The sequence below is a fragment of the Mus caroli genome, unplaced genomic scaffold (assembly GCF_978045245.1).
Source record: "Mus caroli unplaced genomic scaffold, Mus_caroli_1 scaffold_16, whole genome shotgun sequence".
Lineage (NCBI taxonomy): Eukaryota > Metazoa > Chordata > Mammalia > Rodentia > Muridae > Mus > Mus caroli.
In genome coordinates, this window is record NW_028227271.1 from 29,015,681 (window position 1) to 29,040,028 (window position 24,348).

General features: G+C 46.6%; 2 protein-coding genes and 1 pseudogene across 4 annotated transcripts; all 3 read left to right on the forward strand.

The window, feature by feature from the left end:
- Nucleotides 1–2,002: 2,002 nt before the first annotated feature.
- Nucleotides 2,003–5,295, forward strand: LOC110310613 (lymphocyte antigen 6A-2/6E-1). Of its 3 annotated transcripts, none has more exons than XM_021183680.2 (4): nucleotides 2,003–2,268; nucleotides 2,534–2,616; nucleotides 3,576–3,692; nucleotides 4,694–5,295. In XM_021183680.2, exons 2-4 carry the CDS (start codon nucleotides 2,547–2,549, stop codon nucleotides 4,909–4,911), a joined length of 405 nt encoding a protein of 134 aa, XP_021039339.1. In that variant the 5' UTR covers nucleotides 2,003–2,268; nucleotides 2,534–2,546; the 3' UTR covers nucleotides 4,912–5,295. The 3 variants fall into 3 exon arrangements, with proteins under 3 accessions (XP_021039339.1, XP_021039341.1, XP_021039340.1); XM_021183682.2 differs by having other exon boundaries at nucleotides 2,154–2,268; nucleotides 2,519–2,616; XM_021183681.2 differs by having other exon boundaries at nucleotides 2,251–2,299.
- Nucleotides 5,296–12,103: 6,808 nt separating this feature from the next.
- LOC110311005 (suppressor of cytokine signaling 2-like) lies at nucleotides 12,104–13,989 on the forward strand (annotated as a pseudogene).
- Nucleotides 13,990–18,305: 4,316 nt separating this feature from the next.
- Nucleotides 18,306–21,529, forward strand: LOC110310908 (lymphocyte antigen 6I). The gene is given in 5 exon segments (XM_085831568.1): nucleotides 18,306–18,384; nucleotides 19,370–19,486; nucleotides 19,755–19,776; nucleotides 19,778–19,803; nucleotides 21,288–21,529. Coding segments are annotated over 5 exon segments (453 nt in total). The 5' UTR covers nucleotides 18,306–18,314; the 3' UTR covers nucleotides 21,506–21,529.
- Nucleotides 21,530–24,348: the final 2,819 nt, after the last annotated feature.

Genomic DNA, 24,348 nt, shown 5'->3' on the forward strand with positions numbered 1-24,348 from the left:
CCCTAACCCAATGCGGCACTTTCTAAATTACCCCTTTCCTCCCTGCCCCTGATTCAAGCTATATAATCTAGCCCCTTTTGTTTCAATAAAGGAGGTGACCTCCAACACAGTCTTCTGAATCATTTATGCCCACCATCCCTGCAACACCCTGCTCCCAGCTGCTCTGCATCCTGAGACCACAGCCCATGGGGGAGAGGCAAGTGGCATTGGGAGGAAGTGCACTTAATTAAAATGAAACCTTCGCTGTATGACTCTTGGTAGTGAGGACAAAAAATATGTGACCCTGGCTACTTAACACAGGTCATTCATTCTCTGAAGAGGGGCATGGACTTGGCTAAGGTTTGATCTATTGAGTGTGAGAGTAGTCAGGCTTCAAGATGAACTGGAAGGCAGGAGAGAGGGCTGGGTATGTTTTTGTCTTGCATAAAGACTTCTCTGCAGAGGGCCTGGCTTCTCTAGCACAAGCCTGGCAACATCTGGTATCTCTAACTCTAAGATTATTCAAGTACACTGTAGCCCTCTCCCAGAAGAGTTAACGTAAGTGGTCTGTCAGTAATTTGGGCAGGAGTCCACCACTAAGAGAAGCTAGCTCCCCATCAGTGGTGCTGGGTAGAAACTGGAGGACTCATCAGAACCCCTAGTTTAAGACTTTTAGAGAAACAGTGCACTGCACTGTGGTTATATGGCCTTTACCTCCAAAGAGAAGGTGATGACCCCATTGTCATCCTGGAGTGGGGGTAATGTTGGCCCAGGAGCCCTGGCAATGGAGTCAGAAGAGCAAAACAGCAACAGGTCTGTGATAATGGGCAGAACTCTCTATACTCAGAAGGGAGGACTGTCACCTGAGGTTCCAGCCACGACTCCCTCCTGTTCTCCTCCAAGCACAAATGGTCTCGGAAGATGCTAGAATATAGAGGATACAGAGGATTTACTGAAAGAGGGACTCCATGTACTGCTTTTATGATGGGGTGAGATTTGGTGGTGACTAAGCTGTTCAGAAATTATGCATATTCCTGTAAGTGACCTCACCCATCCTCTGGGGGAAAAAAAAGCCTCATCAAATCATTGGGTGGTGACATTGGGAGGGATTATCACTTGGATCTTTCCTTGCCGCTTTCTCTTTGTTTGCAGAGGCTGGCTGTTTCCTGCTCTTTCTTTCACATACACTTGTTCAAACATGAGCCAGTGCCTAGCACAGCAAGTGAAGGAATTACAGAGACGACTTTTCATGCTGGCTCTCTTCCTCCTACCACTGTGCTGGGTTACGCAGTGTTGGAGGCAAACTGTTTGCTTATATGATATATTATAGGGTAAGAAGGAAGGGGTTTTTAGTGGTGCTCTGGCAGAGGCCGTGGAGTGGAAGCAGCCTTCCCTGCTTAAGTGGGTGCGTTCGGCTTCACTGATGCTGTGGTCCATTTGGGGACTCAGTTGTCCTGTGAGCATAGCTGTTCATTTGCTGTGGTATCATCTCAGGATGATTTCCAGCTCAGGTCTCTATCTCTGTCCAGCACCCACAGCCCCATACATCCCCCTAACACATCAGACACTGCTTGGTAACTTCCATCCCAGTTACCAGTTAGTTCTTGCCTCAGGACTCTCACTTTGTGGATGCAAGAGCCTACTGGGGGCTTGCTCACCAGAGCCAGTCTTTAGGTATTTGTCAATTGTTTGCCTGCTTATAGGAAGTAGGGCCATTGGCTCTGAGCCACTGCAAACCATACCTTCTATTTAGAAACAGGAAAAAGCCAGGTAGTGGAGGCAGAAGTATCAGTGGCTGTTGTGCAACCCTTTGATAGCTGTGTGTTGGAGCCAGCCTGGTCTACTGAGCAAGTCCTAGGACAGCCAAAGCTACACAGAGAAACTTTGTCTCAAAAAACAAAAACAAAAGACAAAAAACAAAACAAACAAACAAAAACACGAAGCTAAACAAAACAAAAACTAGGAAAGGGTAGAGCAACTTGACTTCTTCCCTTGCTTTCTAATTAGCAAGCACAAGTCAACTGTGGCCTCTGCCCTCTCAGTTCTCCTGCACCATGGTCCCTCCCCAACTGAGTGGTCCTCACTCACCAACTGATCAATCTGGCTTGATCAGGTTACAAACAAACCTTGCTACCTCTTAACCAATAAACATGATGGCCTGGAGAAGGTTAAGTATTGAAACCCCTCCCTCTTCAGGATGCCAGCTGGGAGGAGCTGACGGAAATTAAAGTACTCCAGTCCACATCTAACAGAACTTTCCACTGTGCCTGCAGCCTGGACAGAGAGGAAGTAAGGACTGGTGTCAGGAGGGAGCTGTGAGGTGACAAAGGGAAGAGCCCTCAGGATAGGGCTGGGGTTGGGAGTGTGGGATTAGGAAGGAAACACTGGGTGGGTGGTGGATGAGAGAAGTAGGCAGACATGTATTCCTTGGGGAAAGCTGGGGGGCGTGGGGGTTGGAAGGAGGGAAGATTGGATGGCTGAGCTGTGTGAGAGCCCAGAGATGTGATTGGGGGTCTATTAACTGGCTCCAACTTCCAAGGTTTTATCTGTGCAGCCCTTCTCTGAGGATGGACACTTCTCACACTACAAAGTCCTGTGTGCTGATTCTTCTTGTGGCCCTACTGTGTGCAGAAAGAGGTGAGGTAGAAAATGAGAGAGGGGCAGGAGGGTACAATGGGTATGGAAATGGGCCTCAGGGTTGTGGGTACACCTGCACCTCCATTGTGTGCCTGGTGACTGAGGTGTGCTGGTGTCATGGGGTTGGGAATTGGTTTGTGGTGGGTGAAGCCTCCTGTGCTGGGGTGCTTTACTGGGTCTGTAATCCTGCTAGTGTCTGCCTTGCAACCATCACCACATACCAGAAGGACGCTTGGAGCTCAGTATCTCTGCCACAGACCCTGGCCAGCCTGTCCTTAGACTCTACCCTTCTGCCCTGGCCTCCCAATCAGGACACTGGCCTGTGTGCACACAAACTGGTAGAGCCTTCTTTTTCTCCCCAGATGCCAAGTCAATGGATTTGGGATCCTTATTGCCTGGACTTTGACTTTTCCTTATGTCCCAGCCCATGCCACATAAGACCCAAATGCTATGCCTTCTGTACTCTGAGCTCTAAGATACACTTATACTTGCAGTTACATGTGTATTGCAGGAAGCCTCATGGTGAGCCTCAGCTTTAAGCTGACTCTGGGAAGTTCAGTGCTCTGTCATGTTCCAATACCCAGGGGCCAGCTCTGCAGGTGTAGGGTGGGACAGATCAGAAGAGCCCTCTCTATTTGGTGGCCCCAGCATCTTACACACCCACTCACTGCTTCAGCGGACATTTGGTATCTATATCTTTCCAATATGGTGACTATCTCTTTAATATCTCTTGGGGTGCACGTGTCTCCTGTGGGGCTGTGTAGCTGAGACAGCAGCGCCGAGCATCTTTGAACAACCGTGATTCTTGGTTCCCTCTTGGTTTTGGTGGAGGTGACTGAACAGTAATGTCCTTGCTCTGACCTAGCAGCCAGCAGCTGTGTGGAAGACATTGGAGAGGAGGGGTCTGGGCTAGGAGTTGCATGTCCTAGCCCTCATGTATTGATTGGCTTGTCTCTCAGCTCAGGGACTACAGTGCTACGAGTGCTATGGAGTCCCATCTGAGACTTCTTGCCCATCAATTACCTGCACCTACTCTGATGGATTCTGTGTTACTCAGGAGGCAGCAGTTATTGTGGGTAAGATCTTTGTGGTCTATATAAAGATGGCTGAGGGTGGCTTTGGAGAAAATGTCGAGTCTGGGCACTTGTTGTGGACCATGGTTCCCCTCCCTCCCAGTAAACTTTCCTTGTGTTGGAGGAGAACTCTTGCAAAGTGGGGGCTGTTGGGGTCCAGGGATGTGCTGGGATGTGGATCATCAAGCAGGGCTGCCCACTGGCATGCTCGGTGTTTATCATCCCATTTTGTTGCCAGTGTAGCCATGTGATGCTCCTGCCTGTACATTATGTCTAGGGTCTCACTGGCTCACTGACAGACCAGGAGAGCTGGAAGCCTCTATTGAGTCTTTGCATATAATGAAGGAATCTGGAGTTTAGGCTAAAGGAATAACTTATGAATGTTGATAAAAAGAGATATTAGTACATATCAGATCCTCCAAGGTTTCTTCAGTTTCTAGGCATATCCTCAGATATACAAGGCAGGAGCAGTCCCGCCCCGCTATCCAGTTTCCCGTTCCTGACCATATTCTGCCTATCTCCTGTCTCCTAGGAAATAATTGCCTGGAGAACTGAAAGAGTCTGAGATGCTGGTTGCCCTTTCTGCTGTGCCACTGGGCGATCTTACACTGGGCTGTGTCTTTGTGGTGTGTGCATGTGTATGTGTGTCCATAAATGTGGGTACACATGTATGAACGTATGTGATGTAATGTATACAAAAGTCAGAGGACATCCTTAACTATTGATCCTCAGGCATTGTTTGCTGTTTTGTGCAAACGAGTCTTGGATCTCCAGAAACTGGAATTAGGAATGGTTGTAAACCAGGATGTGTGTCTCAGAACCAAACCCTGGGCTTCTGTAAGAGCAACAAGTACTGTTAACTGCTGAGTCATGTCTCCACCTCGTTTACTGAGACAAGATCTTTCACCAGGACCTAGGATTTGCCAACTATGCTGGGTGGGCCAGAGTTTGGGAAGCTCTGTTGTCCCTGCATAAGAAGTGAGTCACTCCCTGATTTCTTGCAGATTCTCAAACAAGGAAAGTAAAGAACAGTCTTTGCTTACCCATCTGCCCTCCTAATATTGAAAGTATGGAGATCCTGGGTTCTAAGGTCAAGGTGAAGACTTCCTGTTGTAAGGAAGACCTCTGCAATGCAGCAATTCCCACTGGAGGCAGCACCTGGACCATGGCAGGGGTGCTTCTGTTCAGCCTGAGCTCAGTCCTCCTGCAGACCTTGCTCTGATGGTCCTTCCAACGACCCCCACCCTTTTCCTTTTATCCACATGTGCCACAACTTTCCTGGAGCTCTCTAGTGATGAATTATGAGTTATAGAAGCTCCATGGTGGGAGTAGTGTGTGAAATACCATGTTTTGCCTTTATGGCCCTTGTTGGGTAGGTAGGTGCCCTATTCCTCTCTAGGGCTTTCAAATCTGTACTTCCTAGAATGTCATTTTGTTGTGGATTGCTGCTCATGACCCTGAAGGCACATGGCCAGCACAGGGAAGAGGCAGAAGTCCAAGGTATTATGCTATCACCATCCACACATAAGTATCTGGGGTCTTGCAATATCCCCACATGTATCCCGAATGTCTCCCTGTTGAGTCCAATAAACCCTTTGTTCTCCCAGCCAAGTTCTCCATTTTTCTTTTGTCACACTGAGTCCGCCAAGTCCTGCCTGCCAGTTCACATCTCTGCCCTTTCAGCCACGCACACTACCTCTCCCATGTTAGCCAGCTCAGAGTGGTGGACTGTGGGGCAATGGACTATGTACAGACAGTCTGGTCTCCAGTTGAGTTGAGAAGTAGAACCCCGGTAGGGCCCGCTGGTGATAATTTTCACCTACAAGAGATGGAAGGCATTGCCTCATGTCTCCTGGACCCCGGCTCCTGTCGAAGTTACTGCCCCCACACCCCCCAAAAGAGAGGCTTGTAGCTTTTAGTCACTTACACAATGTCCCAAGCTGCTTGCCTTCAGCCTAGACTCCTCCCCAGTTACCTAGCAACAACAAGGTAACAGCCCACTATAAGAGGGGCTGCTTGGCCCCTCCTCACTCTCTTAAGCTTTTACTTTTCTTACTCTCCCTCTTACTCTAGCCTTTCTTCTCTCTCTCCTTTTCCCCCTCTCTTTCTACCATTTCTCTTTCCCCCCTGCCTTTCTACAATAAAGCTCTAAAACCATAGACTGTCTTCTGTTCATCAAGGCACACTGTGCTTGGATGATGGGATAGGCTTTCTCCTAATGAGCAGTGCCTAATCTCCCATCAGAAGATCTTACTGTGCTCCAGCCACAGACCAGACTTAAGACTCTCGCCTGCATGGGACCTCTCTCCCTCTGCCCTCCCTCCTGTATCTCTGGGACCAAGAGTGTTGCCATGGGGCTCCTATTATGGGGGCTGCCCCTTGTCCACTCCCCCCTCCGTGTGGGGTCAGTGACTTCAGAGCCAGATGCCCACCCTGAGCCAAGTCTAAAGCTTCAAGCAGTCATCCTGCATCAGCCTGCCCAGAGCACAGGAACTCTGTCTGGATGTGGGCTTTCTCCCTCCCCTCTCTTCCCCTACACTCACAGCCCAACAGTGGACCTCTTGGTTTGGGTGGGCTTCCGATAGGGCTGATACTGGGGAAAGAGAGAGGGAGATAAAGAGCACTGTGCTTCATCTGCAGAGGCAAGGTGTCTTGCTGAACGCACAGTTTGTGTTGTGGCTGGTTTAGACTTCTGTTCTCTGCCTGGTGAGCAATGGTTGCACTGTGCCTTCTTTATGTAACCATCTCCCTTCACATCCCCATTGGAGGAGATAGAATCCAGGGTCTCGTGCATGTGAAGAAGCATCATCAAGCCACACATCAGCACAGGGCACTTCCAAAGAGCACTTGCTTGTGGTGGGGAAGCCCAGGAGATGAGCAATCAATGGTGGGTAGGGGCTGCCCTGTCAGATTCTTTTAGTCCAGAGGTAGAAACCATTTCCTGTGAGGGGCTTTTGGCTTACCTCTCCTGGAATGCCAGGACTCCATGTAGTCCATGTAGATCACAACCTGATGATCTTTTCCTGTCTGATGAGCCAGGCTTGGCCTGCATCTTCAAGTATTTCTGTTTTACTTTTCCCAGGACATTAAACCTTAACCATTGCCTCTAGCCTATAAAATTCATCCTTGTGAGAGATATCATTTGTATTTTCCAACAGCCTAAGTGAGTATCTAATCTTTGGGCCAGGCCAACCCTGACACCTCAATCCACTCTCTTCCTAGATCTTTATCTTGTGCATTGTTGCTAAGTCAACAAGAAACCATCTTATGGATGAAGCTAAGATCTAAGATGAAGTAAAGATCTTCAATGGAAACATGTCTTAAGCTTTGCTGTACTCACAGGGCTGCGTTGATTGTTATCTGTATACTTCTTCCAAATGTGTGCTGTGCTTAATTAAATATGGATAAGATACAATGATCTGCGTCAGACTCTAGAAGTCTTAGCCCAGCACTGGTACTAAAATCAGGCTCATCGTAGTTTTATTCATACCTCCTCCTTATCATGATTTCCCCTGCCTATTCTAAAGTCTACGGAAACACATGCACACAAAGAGCGGGAGGAGATGCTTAATTTTCAGTCTTAGTACTTGTGTGTTTCAGATAACGCTCTTCTAAGGCAACCACATACAACCAGCCCAAATGACCTGTCTTCAGGCATCCAGACCATAACCTTGCTGGTTGTCATGCTACATTTGGCCTCTAGGGGCGCTCCCCTCTGCAGTTGAATTGAGACTGGGCCTCCTTCTGCCCTGACACAGAGCTCAGCTTCCAAAGTCTCTCCCTTATCCTCCAGCTTTGATTAGAAAGATGATCTTTGGGACTCTCTTTTCCTGGCATACGTAAGCAGTTTCTATGGTGCAAACCCACCGTATTCAGTTACAAAACAGGAAATTCAGTTGTTACAAAACAGGAAAACACCAAGGACCTAGATGTGGTGATGGTGTCTTACACCAGAATCCAAGCAATGACAGAGACCCCGGACTTAAGAAAAAAGCCTTAAGCTGGCTGTGGTTGTGCTGACCTGATCCCAGCACTGGGGACAGGCGAGCAGGAAGAACATGAGTGTGAGCCCAACCTGGGCTGGAGAAGTGGCTCCTGAAGAAGAGCACTTACTGTTCAAACAGGAGGACGCATGACCATAATCCCTGTGCCCAGGTAGCCTAGCACATTAGTAATGGCCTTAAGTAGTGGCAATCCAGATGTTTACCAGGAAATGGAGGTGGGGACTTCAAAGGAAAGTCGCAGCAAAGGAGCCTCACCTTGCACTGAATCATCTCCAAAGCTGGTAATAGAACAGAACGGCTGAGACTGTGCAGTGGTTACAATGTTGCAGGTTCAGGGTTATTGTAATTTATCTTAGGGTTTCTTTACCACCCTTAATGGTCGGCCATTCCTTGGCCACTTCTCTTCTGTGACTAACAGAATCTTTAGGAATGCATTTTAACACCCTAGCTTCCTCCTACTAGAAGCCCATGAGTCATCAGATGCCACCTGGAGCCTATAGCAGAGGTGTCCTGAATTCTCTGTAACCCCTTTACCTGATGTTTTCTCTAGTGTGCTTGAAAAGTACCTGGATTGAGGACTTTCTTTTTTGTTACTATAAAAACTTCATCTTATTGATACATGGAACTTGGGGTTGTTTGGATTTAGACACTGGGTACTATGGACTGAGGTGCATATTTTACATGACAAAGCAGATCTGGCCTCTAGGTTCTCCTAGCATCCCTCACTCCTTACCTAGCATACCCTGTCCCCCAACCCAGAACTTTCCAATCTAGAGGCTAGGCTGCCCTTCCCCAGAGGCTCTTCCCTATATATATAAAATCCCTACATTTTGGCCTCTCCTTCAGCCCCTGTTTATCTCTCTCCTCCTCCTCCTCCTCCTCCTCCTCCTCCTCCTCCTCCTCCTCCTTCTTCTTCTTCTTCTTCTTCTTCTTCTTCTTCTTCTTCTCTCTCTCTCCCTCTCTCTCTCTCTCTCTCTCTCCCTCTCTCTCTCTCTTTCTCTCTCTTTCTCTCCACTTATTTTGAATTTTCTTGCTCTCTCTCTCTCTCTCTCTCTCTCTCTCTCTCTCTCTCTCTATCCCTCCCCTCAGAAACTTCTCTTGCCTTGGTCCTTGGGGCCAGTGAACCTGCCTGAGAGAACCTTTCCAATAAACATGCATGTACATATTTCAAAATCTGGCTTGAATTGGCCTATTTCACTGGCAGAAAAATAACTTATCAGATTTAACCGAAGGCTTTCCTCCGGATCACCCTCATTTATATTTGGCTTCAGAATGAACTGTCTTTTATCCCCTTTGAGGTGAGAGCTGAATTTTTGTGTGAACAGGTCCAAAAATTTCATAGTCTTCAAGGCCACTGTAACAGAAATTGTTGGAAACTCACCAGAGATGGCCACCCACACATTCACACTGAGTGTAAAGCCAATTGAAAGTCTTTATTCCAGACATGTGGAACCACACTCAAGTGTTGGGTACTTAGCTGTGGCACTGAGTGTCTAGAAAATGGAGTTTTTAAAGGGTGAAACTACATCCTGGCATCTCAGGCACAGGGAGCTTTGAAGAAGTAAAGAGTTTGAAGCAAGAGATTTTATCAAATACAGAAGTGGATGCTCACAGTCAGCTATTGGATGGAACACAGGGCCCCCAATGGAGGAGCTAGAGAAAGTACCCAAGGAGTTGAAGGGGTCTGCAACCCTATAGATTGAACAACAATATGAACTAACCAGTACCCCCAGAGCTCGTGTCTCTAGCTGCATATGTATCAGAAGATGGCCTAGTTGGCCATCATTGGGAAGAGAGGTCCTTTGGTCTTGCAAACTTTATATGCCCCAGTACAGGGGAACGCCAGGGCCAAGAAGTGGGAGTGGGTGGGTAGGGGAGCAGGGCGGGGGGGAAGGTACAGGGAACTTTCGGGATATCATTTGAAATGTAAATAAAAAAAATATCTAATAAAAGAGAGAGGGGGAGAGAGAGAGAGAGAGAGAGAGAGATTTTATCAGAAGCTACCAAGATCCATTAGTCAGTGGGGAGGTGGGGTTGGGAGGGAGAGGAAGGGGGGGGTTGTTTCACACAAACCAGCTGTTTTACTAAAGGCTAGGACAAGCTGACTTTTGATTTCTAGAATTAAATCAAGGTAGCTTTCAATGGATTCTCCATGAAGGAGATCAGATTTTAGTTAAACCTGGAAATGGCCTTACCAATTGTACAAGATGGGGGGACCTCAGCACTGTCTTGCCTGATCACACAGATGGATAGAGATACAGAGCAAGGGTTTTCAGAACTAAAATGGACTGACATTTGTTTTTTTTTGTTGTTGTTGTTAAGATTTGTTTATTTATTTATTTATTTATTTATTTATTTATTTATTATATGTAAATACACTGTAGCTGTCTTCAGACACACCAGAAGAGGGAGTCAGATCTTGTTACGGATGGTTGTGAGCCACCAGTGGTTGCTGGGATTTGAACTAAGGACCTTTGGAAGAGCAGTCGGGTGCTCTTACCTGCTGAGCCATCTCACCAGCCCCTGGACTGACATTTGTAATGCTCTAACTCACATAAATAACAAGATAAAGAGTATATGAGAATGGCCATGAGGCTGTGGAGGGAAGGATCTAGTGCTTGTGACTGGCCAGGACCCACACCAAGCACCAGCACATTATTCACATAAAAGGCTCCCGCAAAGATGCTTCCCCATGGCTGCTGAACCTCAGACTGATACACACTGTCAGGGAACTTGGGAGAGGAAGTTCACTACCACAATTTGGAGCCAAATTTGAAACAAGCTTGATTTTTCTTGGGTGCATATGAGAACTGGGTAGTGACTCTTATGTTTTATAAAAAGAAAGAAAAACCCAGGCATATGTTTGATAGAGGCTCTGTATGGTTGGGGGGAAAGATGTGTCTCTGCAAGCCCATGATGAGGCATCCTTTCCCCTGAGGTACCAATCACAGGACTGTATAGCACAGAATAAAGTTTATTTAGCATGGGGAGGGAAATTGGGAGAGTAGAGACATAGAAAGGCAGAGAGAAACAGAAGGAGTAGGGGGAAAGAGAGGAGTGTAGGCCAGCTGTGAGCACATAGAGGGGGGGAGGAATGGGGAAAGAAGGGACAGTGAGGAAGAGAGGAAGAGAAGAGAATGAGAAGGGGATAAAGCAGCCCCTTTTATAGTGAGTCAGGCAACCCTGGCTATAGCCAGATAACTGTGGGGCAGAGCTTAGAGAAGAAATGCTAATACTGCCCATACCCCTGAACAGCTCTCCTAGAGCACTGCAGGAGTGGGGATGTTCAGGACCCAAATCAGGCTTGGGCCTACTCAACTCCACAGAGACAAAAGCCAAGTCATGATAAAGCCAGTTAGGTTTCTGTTTCCCCACCAGAGAACTGTCTCCTTAGACATCATGTGACTGGCAGTCTAACAATCTACCTGATAACACTTGGAAGACCCCTGACCCAATGCAGGACATCCTAAAATGTCCCTTACATCCCCTACCCCTGACTCAAGCAAAATAATCTAGCCCCTCTATTTCAATAAAGGAGCTGTCCTTTTAAAAAGTCTTGTGAATCATTCATACACTGCCCTGGACCACCCTGCTCCTCAGCTCCTCTGCTCTGAGACCAGAGCCCAAGGGAGCTGTGGGAAACTGACATTTGGAGGAAGTACACTCAGTTAACATGAAACCTGTGCTGTATTACTCAAGGGGATGTTGAGGCATATGTGGCCTTGGTTGCTTCACAGAGGTCGTTTATTCTCTGAGGAGAGGAATGGGCTTGACTAAGGTTTGACCTATTCAGCATGACAGTCAGTAGTCAGGCTTTTGGCTGAGTAGGAAGGCAGGAGAGAGGGCTCAGTGTGTTTTTGTCATGCATGTAGCCCTCTCTGCAGAGGGCCTGGCTTCTCTAACAGAAGCCTAGCAACCTCTGGTACCTCTAACTCTAAGATTATTCAAATACACTGTAGCCGTACCCCTTAAGGGTTAGTGTAGACACTGGCTCTGGGGACAGAAGGTTAACTCTTGCCAAGTCTCCCGCCTCTGAGGCTCCCTGGCCTTGGGCTTCCTCCCTGAAGCATGAGCCTTTCCTCCAGCAGCCGTCAATGCTGCGCGGGTCTCAGACAGTGTGCGCCGGAGCTCCAGGTGCGCGCCCTTGATCAAGATCCCTTGCGCCCGGAGCCCGGAAGCTTGCGGCGGGCGACCTGTGGGTGACTGTGTCTGCGAGAGACTTTGCCACACCATTCTGCCGGAATTTGGAGAAAAACAACCAGCCGCTTCCAGTCCCCTCCCCCTCCGCCACCTTTTCGGACACTCTGCACACTCTCCTTTTGGGGTACACTGTGACTTCCAGGCAGCACGCGAGGTCCACTGGCCCCAGCTCGGGCGACCACCTGTCTCCGACATGTTGACTCATCTCCCATGACCCTGCGGTGCCTGGAGCCCTCCCTGAATAGAGCGGACAGGACGCAGAGCCAGTGGGGGACCGAGGGGTCGCTTGAGGAACTCTCCCCCCCCCCCCCCCCAGGCTGCGCATCTGGTGAAGGCCCTGCGCAAGCTCAGTCAAACAGCCAATATGTCTGTCATATTGCAAAAGTTCTTTTGGCTCATTAGAAGAAAACCTTAACAAAATTGAAAGAAAAGCTACAGAAAATCATTTGAAAAGAAAAAAAAAATTGGTTTACAGTTGTGCCTGGAATGAACTTAAGTTTTTATTAAATATTTACCCAGAGATTTATGGTAGGCCTTGGTAAACTTTAACTCACCAGCTTTAAAAAAAAAAAAGGTATTACAAGAGAAATTAGTTCAGCACCATGGTACAGGTTTATAAATTCCAGGACTTGGGAGGTGAAGAATGAAGAACAAGTAGTTCAAGGTTATCCTTGGCTACAAAGTAAAATTGAGAATTGAGGCCAGCCTGTGCTACAGGAGGCCCTGTCTCAAACAAAGCAAGACAACTAGAAAAAGGACTGCCAAGTACAGACCATACTCTAAAAATTCTTAATAATAACTATTTCGAATTTATGAAATTCTTGGGCAAATGGATATATCTGGAGGATATCATCCTTAATGAGGTAACCCAATCACAAAAGAAGTCATTAGATATGCACTCACTGATAAGTGGATATTAGTCCAGAAACATAGAATACCCAAGATACAATTAGCAAAACACAAGAAAATCAAGAAGAGGGAAGACCAATGGGTGGATACTTCATTCCTCCTTAGAATAGGGAACAAAATACCCATGAAAGGAGTTACAGAGACAAAGTTTGGAGCTAAGATGAAAGGATGGACTATCCGGAGACTGCCCCACCCGGGGATCCATCCCATAATCAGCCACCAAACCCAGACACTATTGCATATGCCAGAAAGATTTTGCTGAAGGGACCCTGGTATAGCTGTCTTATGTGAGGCTATGCCAGTGCCTGGAAAATACAGAAGTGGATGCTCACAGTCATCTATAGGATGGAACACAGGGCCCCCAAGGGAGAATCTAGAGAAAGCACCCAAGGAGTTGAAGGGGTCTGAAACCCTATAGGTGGAACAGCAATATGAACTAACCAGTACCCCCAGAGCTCATATCTCTAGCTGCATATGTAGCAGAAGATGGCCTAGTCGGCCATCACTGGGAAGAGTGACCCCTTGGTACTGAAAACTTTATATGCCCCAGTACAGGGGAATACCAGGGCCAAGAAGTGAGAGTGGGTGGGTAGGGGAGCAGGGCGGGGGGAGGGTATAGGAAACTTTCGGGATAGCATTTGAAATGTAAATAAAGAAAATATCTAAGAAAAAAAGAAAAAAATAATTATTTCACTTTCTTTTCTTTTTCTTTCTGAATGAAAAACCCCAGGATGGTACTGGGGAAGTATGACTGTTAATAAGGCCAAAGAGAAATTAAAAGAGTCTCCAGAGGAACTTTCTTGATTAGAGATAGTTCGAATTCAGACTACCTACTAACTATATCCGTTGAGACATCAGCTGGACCGAATAACCCGCGGATTGAGTACCAAGATGGGAAATTCAGGTTGGATTCTATCATATGTGTCAAGTCCAAGCTTAAACAGTTTGACAGTGTGGTTCATCTGATTGACTACTATGTACACCTGTGCAAGGAAAAACGGACAAGCCCAGAAGCCCCACGGCATGGGACCGTTCACCTGTACCTGACCAAACCTCTGTATACATCAGCACCCACTCTGCAGCATTTCTGTCGACTCGCCATTAACAAATGTACCAGTACCATCTGGGGACTGCCTTTACCAACAAGACTAAAAGATTACTTGGAAGAATATAAATTCCAGGTATAAGTATCTCTCTTAAAAAAAAAAACCACACACACACATGCCTCATATAAACTATCTCCGAATGCAGCTATGTGAAAGAGAACGTGGAGGTCCTCCTCTGGATAACTGCGCAGAATTCTCTCTTAAGGACAGTAGGGCTCAGTCTAACTTAAAGGTGTGAAGATGTAGCTAGGTATTTTAAAGTTCCCTTTAGGTAGTCTTAGCTGAATGATGCTTTCTTTCCTATGGCTGCTCAAGACCAAATGGCCCTTTTAAATGGAAAAAAAAATGTCCCAAGGAAAGGCAAGAGAAAATTGCTTTCAGAACGACTGTCCTTTGTTTTTCAGTTCCTATGCACTGGGTCAAAAGTCCAAGCACCATAGGAGAGAAAGGCTTCCATTTCCAGGAGGACAGCTGAAGGAGGAAAAGACCCTGGCTGACCCAGGCTTCAGCTCCACTTCTAGACACCCGGTGATCAGTCTGTGTTAGAACCTGTTATAGTTTGCATCCTGATGTATCTAGTAGGAGTTCCGTTAAGCTGACCATGCTTGTATTTATCCCTGATTTTATGCAACTAATCAAATAAACCAAAAAGAGAGAAGAGAAAAGAAAAGAAAAGAAAAGAAAGGAAAAGAAAAGAAAGGAAAAGAAAGGAAAAGAAGAGAAAAGAGAACCGTCACCATGAGATCCTGTATTTGTCTTCTTTACCACATGTATGACCTCCCCTGTGAGTGAGGACTGTAGTACTCCGTCTCAAGGCAGCCTTACTTCAGAAACATTTCAAACAGGGTGCAAACAGAAAAGACTTCTCTCTCTTCCTTGGAGGGTAAAGACAAGAATGTCACGCTACACACGTGCAACTCAATCCTTGAAAACAGAAACCAATGCAGAGACATTTTAACCCTTGATGTAGCTGTGAGTCCCAACCTAGTGCCATTGTTATATACTTTATTTTATTTTATTTTATTTTATTTGGAAATGGCTTTAGAACTTTCCAAGTTATCCTTGAATTGTCTGACCACAGACATCAACAGCTGCCTCCCTTCTACCATGTACAATACTATGACTTAACTTTTCTTCTAGATATAGGGGGTACCTGCCTGTTTTTCAAAGCATTTATTTGCTGCTGTTACTATTTGATTAGAATGTATTAAATTAAAAAACATACTTTTACAAAAAAAAAAAAAGAGTTAATGTAAGTGGTCTGTCAGTAATTTGGTCAGGAGTCTACCACTAAGGGAAGCTAGCTCCCCAACAGTGGTGCTGGGTGGAAACTGGAGGACTCATGAGAACCCCTAGTTTAAGACTTTTAGAGAAACAGTGCTCTGCACTGTGGCCTTTTCCTCCTAAGAGAAGGTGATGGCCCCGTTGTCATCCTGGAATAGGGATAATGTTGGCCCAGGAGCCCTGGCAATGGAGTCAGAAGAGCAAAACAGCAACAGGTCTGTGATAATGGGCAGAACTCTCTATACTCAGAAGGGAGGACTGTCACCTGGGGCTCCAACCATTAACCCTCCTGCTCTTCTCCAACCACAAGTGGTCTCACAAGATGCTAGAATATAGAGGAAACAGACGATTAACTAAAGGAGGGACTTGACACTGATTCCATGATGGGGTGAGACTTGGTGGTGACTTAGCTGCTCAGAAATGATGCATGTTCCTGTAAGTGACCTCGCCCATCCTCTGTAAAAAAGTCCCATACACTCTGTGGAAGGTGACATTGGGAAGGATTGTCACTTAATTCTTTCTTTGATGCCCTATGTTTCTTTGCAGAGGCTTGCTGTCTGCTGTTCTTTACTTCACATACACTTGTTCATGCATGAGCCAATACCTACTTACAGCATGTGAAGGAATTACAGAGACAACATTTATTGCTTGCTCTCTTCCTCCTACCACTGTGCTGGGTTATGCGGTGTTGGTAGTGAACATGGTCTCCTTCCATGATAGATTATAGGGTAACAAGGTAAGGATTTTTTTTTAATATTTTTTATTAGGTATTTTCCTCAATTACATTTCCAATGCTATCCCAAAAGTCCCCCATACCCTCCCCCCCACTTCCCTACCCATCCATTCCCATTTTTTTGACCCTGGCATTCCCCTGTATTGGGGCATATAAAGTTTGCATGTCCAATGGGCCTCTCTTTCCAGTGATGGCCGACTAGGCCATCTTTTGATACATATGCAGCTAGAGTCAAGAGCTCTGGGGTACTGGTTAATTCATAATGTTGTTGCACTTACAGGGTTGCAGATCTCTTTAGCTCCTTGGATACTTTCTCTAGCTCCTCCATTGGGGCCCTGTGATCCATCCAATAGCTGACTGTGAGCATCCACTTCTGTGTTTGCTAGGCCCCGGCATAGTCTCACAAGAGAGAGCTATATCAGGGTCCTTTCAGCAAACACTTGCTAGTGTATGCAATGGTGTCCCTGGATATGGCAGTCTCTAGATGGTCCATCCTTTTGTCTCAGCTCCAAACTTTGTCTCTGTAACTCCTTACATGGGTGATTGTTTCCAATTCTAAGAAGGGGCAAAGTGTCCACACTTTGGTCTTCGTTCTTCTTCAGTTTCATGTGTTTTGCAAATTGTACCTTATATCTCAGGTATACTAAGTTTCTGGGCTAATATCCACTTATCAGTGAGTACATATCATTTGAGTTCTTTTGTGATTGGGTTACCTCACTCAGGATGATGCCCTCCAGGTCCAACCATTTGCCTAGGAATTTCATAAATTCGTTCTTTTTAATAGCTGAGTAGTACTCCATTTTGTAAATGCACCACATTTTCTGTATCCATTCCTCTGTTGAGGGGCATCTGGGTTCTTTCCAGCTTCTGGCTATTAAGGCAGGGATTTTTAATGGTGCTAGGGTAAAGGTCCGGGAATGTAACAGAATTTAAACAGAACCATTGTGTCTTGCATGAATCCCGGAGGGTTGGCAACAAGCACTTGATCAGTCTTTGGGTTTGGTTTTCAGTCCTGGAAAGGCTGATTCCCCACTGCTCCTTGAGAATCCTGATTTGAGCCTACACTGTGTCTCTTTCTTCAATCCATCATCCTGCATAACCCAGAACATTGACACCGGAGTTGGATGTACATGCGGATCCAACCAGAGATGACACAAAGACCGAGACTCTATGTTCAGCCCTGTGACTTCCATCAGGAGAATCTGACTAACGGTCTCTGAGCCTCTGGCTTCCTTCCCTTTGCAACCTTGCCTGCTTAAGTGGATGCGCTCAGCTTCACTGATGCTGTGGTCCATTTGGGGACTCAGTTGTCCTGTGAGCATAGCTGTTCATTTGCTGTGGTATCATCTCAGGTTGATTTCCAGCTCAGGTCTCTATCTCTGCCACCCACAGCCCCATACATCACCTAACACAGCAGACACTGCTTAGTAACTTCCATCCCAGTTGTCAGTCAGTTCTTGGCTCAGGATTCTCACTTTGTGGATGCAAGAGCCTTTTGGGGGCTTCCTCACCAGAGCCAGTCTTTAAGTATTTGTCAGTTGTTTGCCTGCTTATAGGAAGGAGGGCCATTGGCTCTGAGCCACTGCAACCCATACCTTCTATTTAGAAACAAGAAAAAGCCAAGTGGAGGTCACAGAAGCAGCAGCTGCAGCACACACCTTTGATGGCTATGTGTTGGAGCCTGCCTCATCTACAGAGCAAGTCCCATGACAACCAAAGCTACACAGAGAAACTGTCTCAAAATGACGACAACAACAACAAACTTGAACCAAACCAAAACAAAACAAAAAACATGAAAAGGCTGAGCAAGCTATCTCCTTCCCTGGCTTTCTGAATGATAAGCACAAGTCACCCATGGTCCCTGCCCCTCTGCCCTCTTAGTCCTCCAGTACCATGGTCGCTTCCCAACTGTAGGGTCCTTCTTCTCCAACTGCTATACAAATCTGGCTAAGTCTTACACAATAAACATGTTGGCCTGAAGGAAGTAAGAACCAAAAATCCCCGTTTTCAAGATGCCAGCTGGGAGGAGCTGAGAGAAAGTAAAGTATTTATTTCAGTCCACTTCTGACAGACCTTGCCACTGTGCCTGCAGCCTGGTCAGAGCAGAAGTAAGGATTGGTGTCAGGAGGGAGCTGCTAGGTGACAAAGGGAAGAGCCCTCAGGATAGGGCTGGGGTTGGGAGTGTGGGATTAGGAAGGAAACGCTGGGTGGGGGGGAGGGGGGGAGGAGAGAAGTAGGCAGACATGAATTCCTTGGGGAAAACTGGTTGGAGGGTTGGAGGGAGGGAAGATTGGATGCCTGAGCGGTGTGAGAGCCCAGGGATGTGATTGGTGGTTTATTAACTGGCTTCAACTTCCAAGGTTTTATCTTGCGCAGCCCTTCTCCAAGGATGGACCCTTCTCACGCTATAAAATCCTGTGTGCTGATCCTTCTTGTGACCCTACTGTGTGCAGAAAGAGGTAAGATGGGAAATGAGAGAGGGGCAGGAGGGTACAATGGGTATGGAAAAGGGCCTCAGGGTTGTGGGTACACCTGCATCTCCATTGTGTGCATGGTGACTGAGGTGTGATGGTGTCATGGGGTTGGGAATTGGCTTGTGGTGGGTGAAGCCTCCTGTGCTGGGTGCTTTACTGGGTCTGTAATCCTGCCAGTGCCTGCCTTGCAACCATCACCACATGCCAAAAGAACACTTGGAGCTCAGTATCTCTGCCACAGACCCTGGCCACCAGAGCAGCCTGTCCTTAGACTCTATACTGCTGCCCTTGTCTCCCAGACATGACACTGGCCTGTGTGCACACAAAGTGGCAGAGGCTTATTTTCCTGATCCAGCTGCCAAGTCAAGGGGTTTGCAATCCTTAATTCTTGGCATTTGACTTTTTCTTATGCCCAGCCCATGCCACATGAGGCCCCAGTGCTAGAACTTCCCTATTCAAAGAGGTCTGAGCTCTCAGATACCCCTATACTTCTAGTTACATCTGTGTTGTGGGAAACCACATGGAGAGCTTCAGCTTTGAGCTGGACTCTGAGAAGTTCATTGCTCTGTCATGTATCATTTCCCAGGGGTCAGCTCTGCAGGTTTGGGGTGGGACAGGTCAGAACAGTCCTCCCCATCTCGTAACCCCAGTACCTACTTACACACCCACTCATCGCTTCAGCAGACATTTGGTATCTATGTCTTCTCTATATGGTGACTGCCTCTCTAATACATCTTGGGTGCAGGTCTCTCCTGTGGGGCTGGCTAGTTGAGACAGCAGTAGCAAGCATATTCAAACAATGGTGGCTCTTGGTTCACTTTTGCTTTTGGTTGAAGTGACTGCTTTTGGTCAATAATGTCCTTGCTCTGACATAGCAGCCAGCGGCTGTGTGGAAGTAAAGACATTGGAGAGGAGGGGTCTGGGCTAGGAATTGCATGTACTAGCCCTCAAGTATTGGCTTGTCTCTCAGCTCAGGGACTGGAGTGTTACCAGTGCTATGGAGTCCCAATTGAGACTTCTTGCCCTTCATTTACCTGCCCCTACCCTGATGGATTCTGCGTTGCAAAGGAGGAAGAATTTATTGAGAGTAAGTTCCCTGTGACCTATATAAAGATGGCTGAGGGTGACTTTGGACAAAATGTCATATCTGGGTATTTGTTATTGATCATGGTTGACCTCCCTCCAAATAGAGCTTTCCTGGGGTTGGAGTGGGACTTCTGCAATGTGGGGAATGTTGAAGTCCAGGGATGGGCTGGGATGTGGATCATAAAGCAAGGTTACCATTGGCATGCATGGTGTTCACCATCCCCCTCTGCTGCCACTGCAGTCACGTGATGCTCCTCCCTGTACTTTATATCTAGGGTCTCACTGGCTCATAGGCACCAGGAGAGCTGGAAGCCTGTAGTGAGTCTTTGCATATAATGAAGGAATCTGGAGTTTCAGCTAAAGGAATGACTTAAGAATGTTGATTGTAAGAGACCTTAAGACATATCAGATCTGCCAAAATGTTAGACTCCAGGTATATGCTCAGATAGACAAGGCAGGAGCAGTCCTGCTGTGCTGTCCAATTTCCTGTTCTGACTACAGCCTGCCTGTCTCCTGGATTAGGTCTCCTAGATATAACTGCCTGGGGAACTGCAAGAGTCTGAGAAGCTGATTGCCCTTTCTGCTGTGCCACTGGGCAATCTTACACTGTGCTGTCTCTCTCTCTCTCTCTCTCTCTCTCTCTCTCTCTCTCTCTCTCTCTCTCTCTCTCTCTCTCTGTGTGTGTGTGTGTGTGTGTGTGTGTGTGTGTTTCTATAAATGTGGGTGCTCATGTATGAATTACTTATTGTAATATAGAGCTCAGAGGACATTCTAAAGTACCATTCTTCAGGCAATGTCTACTTATTTTATACAAATTAGTCTTGAGTCTCCTGGAACTGGAATTTTGTATGGTTGTAATTAAACCATCCTGTGCAGTATGGAGGCCAAAGCCTGGGCTTCTGTAAGAGCAACAAGTGCTGTTAACTGCTGAGCCATGTCTCCAGTCCCAACCACCTTGTTTATTGAGACAAGATCTTTCACTGGGACCTAGGATTTGCCAAGTATGCTGGGCACCAGTGGAGAGGAGGGAGGTAGCAGAGAGTTCCCAGGACTTCCTGATTCCCCACCCCTCCAGCACAGAGATCATAACCAGCACTCCCATGCTTGTTTGGCTCTGTACATGGTTGCTGGGGATTGAACTTGGGTCCTTAGGCTTCCATGTGGCAAGCACTTCACTGACTGAGCTGCTTCCCCAGCACATTGTGTGTTAGGGCACCTGTGTACACATGTGTGGATGCATGTACAGGGGAGGTACAAGTGTATGGGACCCAGAAGTTGACGGGTATCTTCTGTGACAACTATTTTATTTACTGGGGAAGAGGCTCACACTGAACACCAGGGTTGCAGGTTGAGCTGCTCTAGCCTGTGAGCTTACCTCAGGGATCTCCATCTATGTCCTGAGCACAGTGATACAAGTAGGCCACCATACCTGGCCATGTTTTGATGCACTCTACTGATGGGAACTGGGGGCTCATGCTTGTGCACACAAGCACTTTATCCATCAAGCCTCCTTACCAGCCCACCATTTTGATTTTTGGTTCATTTGTTATTTGAGACGGGTTCTTACTCTAGCCCCAGGATAGCTTAGAAGCCCCGATGAAGTCCAGTTGGGGATTGAACTCATAAAAATGTTCCTGCCTCAGTCTGCCAAACTCTGGGATTACAAATCTGAGCTACCATGTCTGGCTTCAACATGCCTTAGAGACAAGTCTGCCCATCCAGACCTGGTGGCATGTGGCCCAGAGTTTGGGAAGTTGTATTGTTCCTGCATAAGAAGTGAGTCACTCCCTGATATCTTGCAGACTCTCACAGAAAGAAAGTAAAGATCCGTTCTTGCCATGCTTTCTGCCCTGATGAAATTGAAAAGAAGTTCATCCTGTATCCTAACACCAAAATGAATATTTCCTGTTGCAAGGAAGACCTCTGCAATGAAGCAGTTCCCACTGGAGGCAGCTCCTGGACCATGGCAGGGGTGCTTCTGTTCAGCCTGGGCTCAGTCCTCCTGCAGACCCTGATGTGATGGTCACCACAATTTTCCTTTTATCCTCATGTGCAACCACTCTTTCCTGGAGTCCTCTAGTGATGAATTATGTCTTATAGAAGGTCCAAGGTGGGGGTAGTGTGTGGAACACCCTGTTTTACCTTTGTAGCCCCTGGTGGGTAGGTAGGTGCCCTATTCCTCTCTAGTGTTTTCAGATCTGTACTTCCTGGAATGCCATTTTGTTGTGGCTTGCTATTCTTGGTCCTGGAGGCATGTGGCCAGCACAGGGAAGAGGCAGAATTCCAAGGTATTATGCCATCACCATCCACACATAAGTATCTGGGGTCCTGCAGGGTTCCCATGTGTTCCTCTCAATGTCCCTCTGCTGAGTCCAATAAACCCTTTGTTCTCCCAGCCAAAATCTCTGTTTTTCTTATGCTACCCTGAGTCTGCCGAGTCCTGCCTTGCTAGTTCACATCTCTGCCCTTTCAACAACCCACAGTAGCTCTCCCATGTTAGCCAGGTCAGAGTGGGGGACCACTTGGATTGGGAAGGCTTCCATTAGGAATGATGCTGCAGGAAGAGAGAGGGAGATAAAGAGCACTGTGCTTCATCTGCAGAGGCAAAGGCTCTTGCTGAACTCAGAGCTTGTGTTGTGTTCTCTGTTCTCTGCCTGGTGAGCATGGGTTGGTTGCACTGTGCCTTCTTTATGTAACCATCTCCTCAGCCACCTTCCTCCCCCTTCTCACCCCCATTGGTGGATAGGAATCCAGGGCCTCATGCATGTGAAGAAGCATCATCAAGCCACACATCAGCACAGGGCACTTCCAAGGAGCACTTGCTTGTGGTGGGGAAGCCCAGGAGATGAGCAATCAATGGTGGGTAGGGGCTGTCCTGCCCTTCTTTTAGTCCAGAAGTGGAAGCCATTTCCTCTAGTGGGTTTTGGCTTACTTCTGCTGGAATGCCAGGACTGGATATAGTTCGTGTAGATCACAACCTGGTGATCATTTCCTGTCTGATAAGCCAGGCTTGGACTGCATCTTCAAAAACATATCTTTAGTCTTCTAGGAATATCCACTGGTGTACAACCAGATCCTTGGTCTTGATGCAGAAAGGAATCTGTGAATGAGCCTTAAATTAAAAGCAGATAGAAAGGTGCTCAGGGAAGGAATAAGGGATGCAAGAGAAATGGGTGGGGGTGTCACAAGGATGACATGGTGCATTAGTACCATGTTCCATCATAAGAAGGAACCAAATTGAAGCCATTTTGAGTGGAGGTCAAATAATGTTTAACTTCCTAAGACTTCCCTGTCAAACTGACATCCTGCCTGGCAGAAGAGACATGCACATGGTTAACTGATATCCTGATTGACAAGTTGAGACATGAATGCTAGACAACATACCCTGCCACAGTAAATAAACCATGCTGATAAAGCCTAGGTACAATGTAAGGCCAAGTAACTATTACCTACGTAGCCTGGCATTGAGGGCCATTACGGATGGCATAAGGAAATTTTCTTATTTGCTGTTACTAGGAAACTTTCTCATGCTCTGTTTGAATACAGATTCGGTTATGTTCTGTGTTTCGATGTTACTGGAAACCAGTCACAGCAGAAGTCAGTTAGAATTGCTTTATTTAGTTAGCCACAATAAGATTGGACCTGAACCAAACCACCCTGCAGCACTTCCTGCATCTATGTGAAATAATCTTTTATGTTTTTGTCCCTGGGATGGACCCCAAAATAAGAGAGTCACCTGCCCAATATAAGAAGCTCTTTGGTGAGCAAGCCAGCTCAGTCAGTCAGCAGGGTCTCAAGAGAGGGAGTGAGGACTGGAAAGAAAAAGACAATTAGATGACACTATAACATGACTCCAGCCAATTCTGAGGCTGATGCCAGTTTTTTTCCAATCTACTTCTATATCATTCTAGGTACAAGCAAAGAACGTGGCCAGTGCTAGGGCATAAACAAAGTATGTAAGGTTCAAACAAGCATAAACAAAGATAGTCAAGGAACAAACATAACAATAAACAAAGTCAGGTGTTATTCAGGGACTTCTCAAAATGATCAAGATCTTGAGCCTACTTTCTTGAGTCCTAGCCCAGTGTCAAATTCTTGCCAATATCCTTGAAGTAGCACTAAGAGCTCTCCAGAATTTGGAATAAGACTTCCATTTTGAGTAGGGGTCAAATGAAGTTTAAGTTCCCAAGACCTCCCTGGAAATTGGCATCCTCCTTGGCTGAAAGAGACGTGTATGTGGGTAACTGGCATCCTGGCTGGCAAGTTATGACATGAATGACAGGCAGTGCAAGTCTCCTGCTCTAGTTGAGTACCCCATCCAATGGGAGCAGGATAAGTGTACAACAAAACCATGTTCCAAAGGATGTCCCCTATTCCTAAATCCTGATTGTTGGAATAACTTGATACATATGTTTGTGGATTTTAGGCTTAAAGGCCCTATAGAATCTTAACTCAATGTCACAGCCAGCACCTGAGTCTGGTCTCTGGCCCCGATCAATCAATCTTGGGATGTAGTGTTCAATAAGCAATCCCTACTTTGATGAAGATCAGTGTCTAAGTGGTTGCTGTGATGACTCTTAGACACCAACCCAACCAATCAGAACAGAATAAATGTACCACATAAGGAAATGTTCATAGGAAAGTCTCCCTTCCCTGAATCCTGATTGGTGGGAAAATGTCACTATAACTGGGTGTAGCAGTAGTGGTTCACGAAGCTCTAATAGCCCCAAGTTCCTCACTACCCACCTCTATATTCTGGATTTCTGAATGAAGGGCACACACATGCAGCCTTATATTTATTATTATTTTTACTTTTTTTTGGCTTTTTTGAGACAGGGTTTCTCTGTACAACCCTGCTGTCCT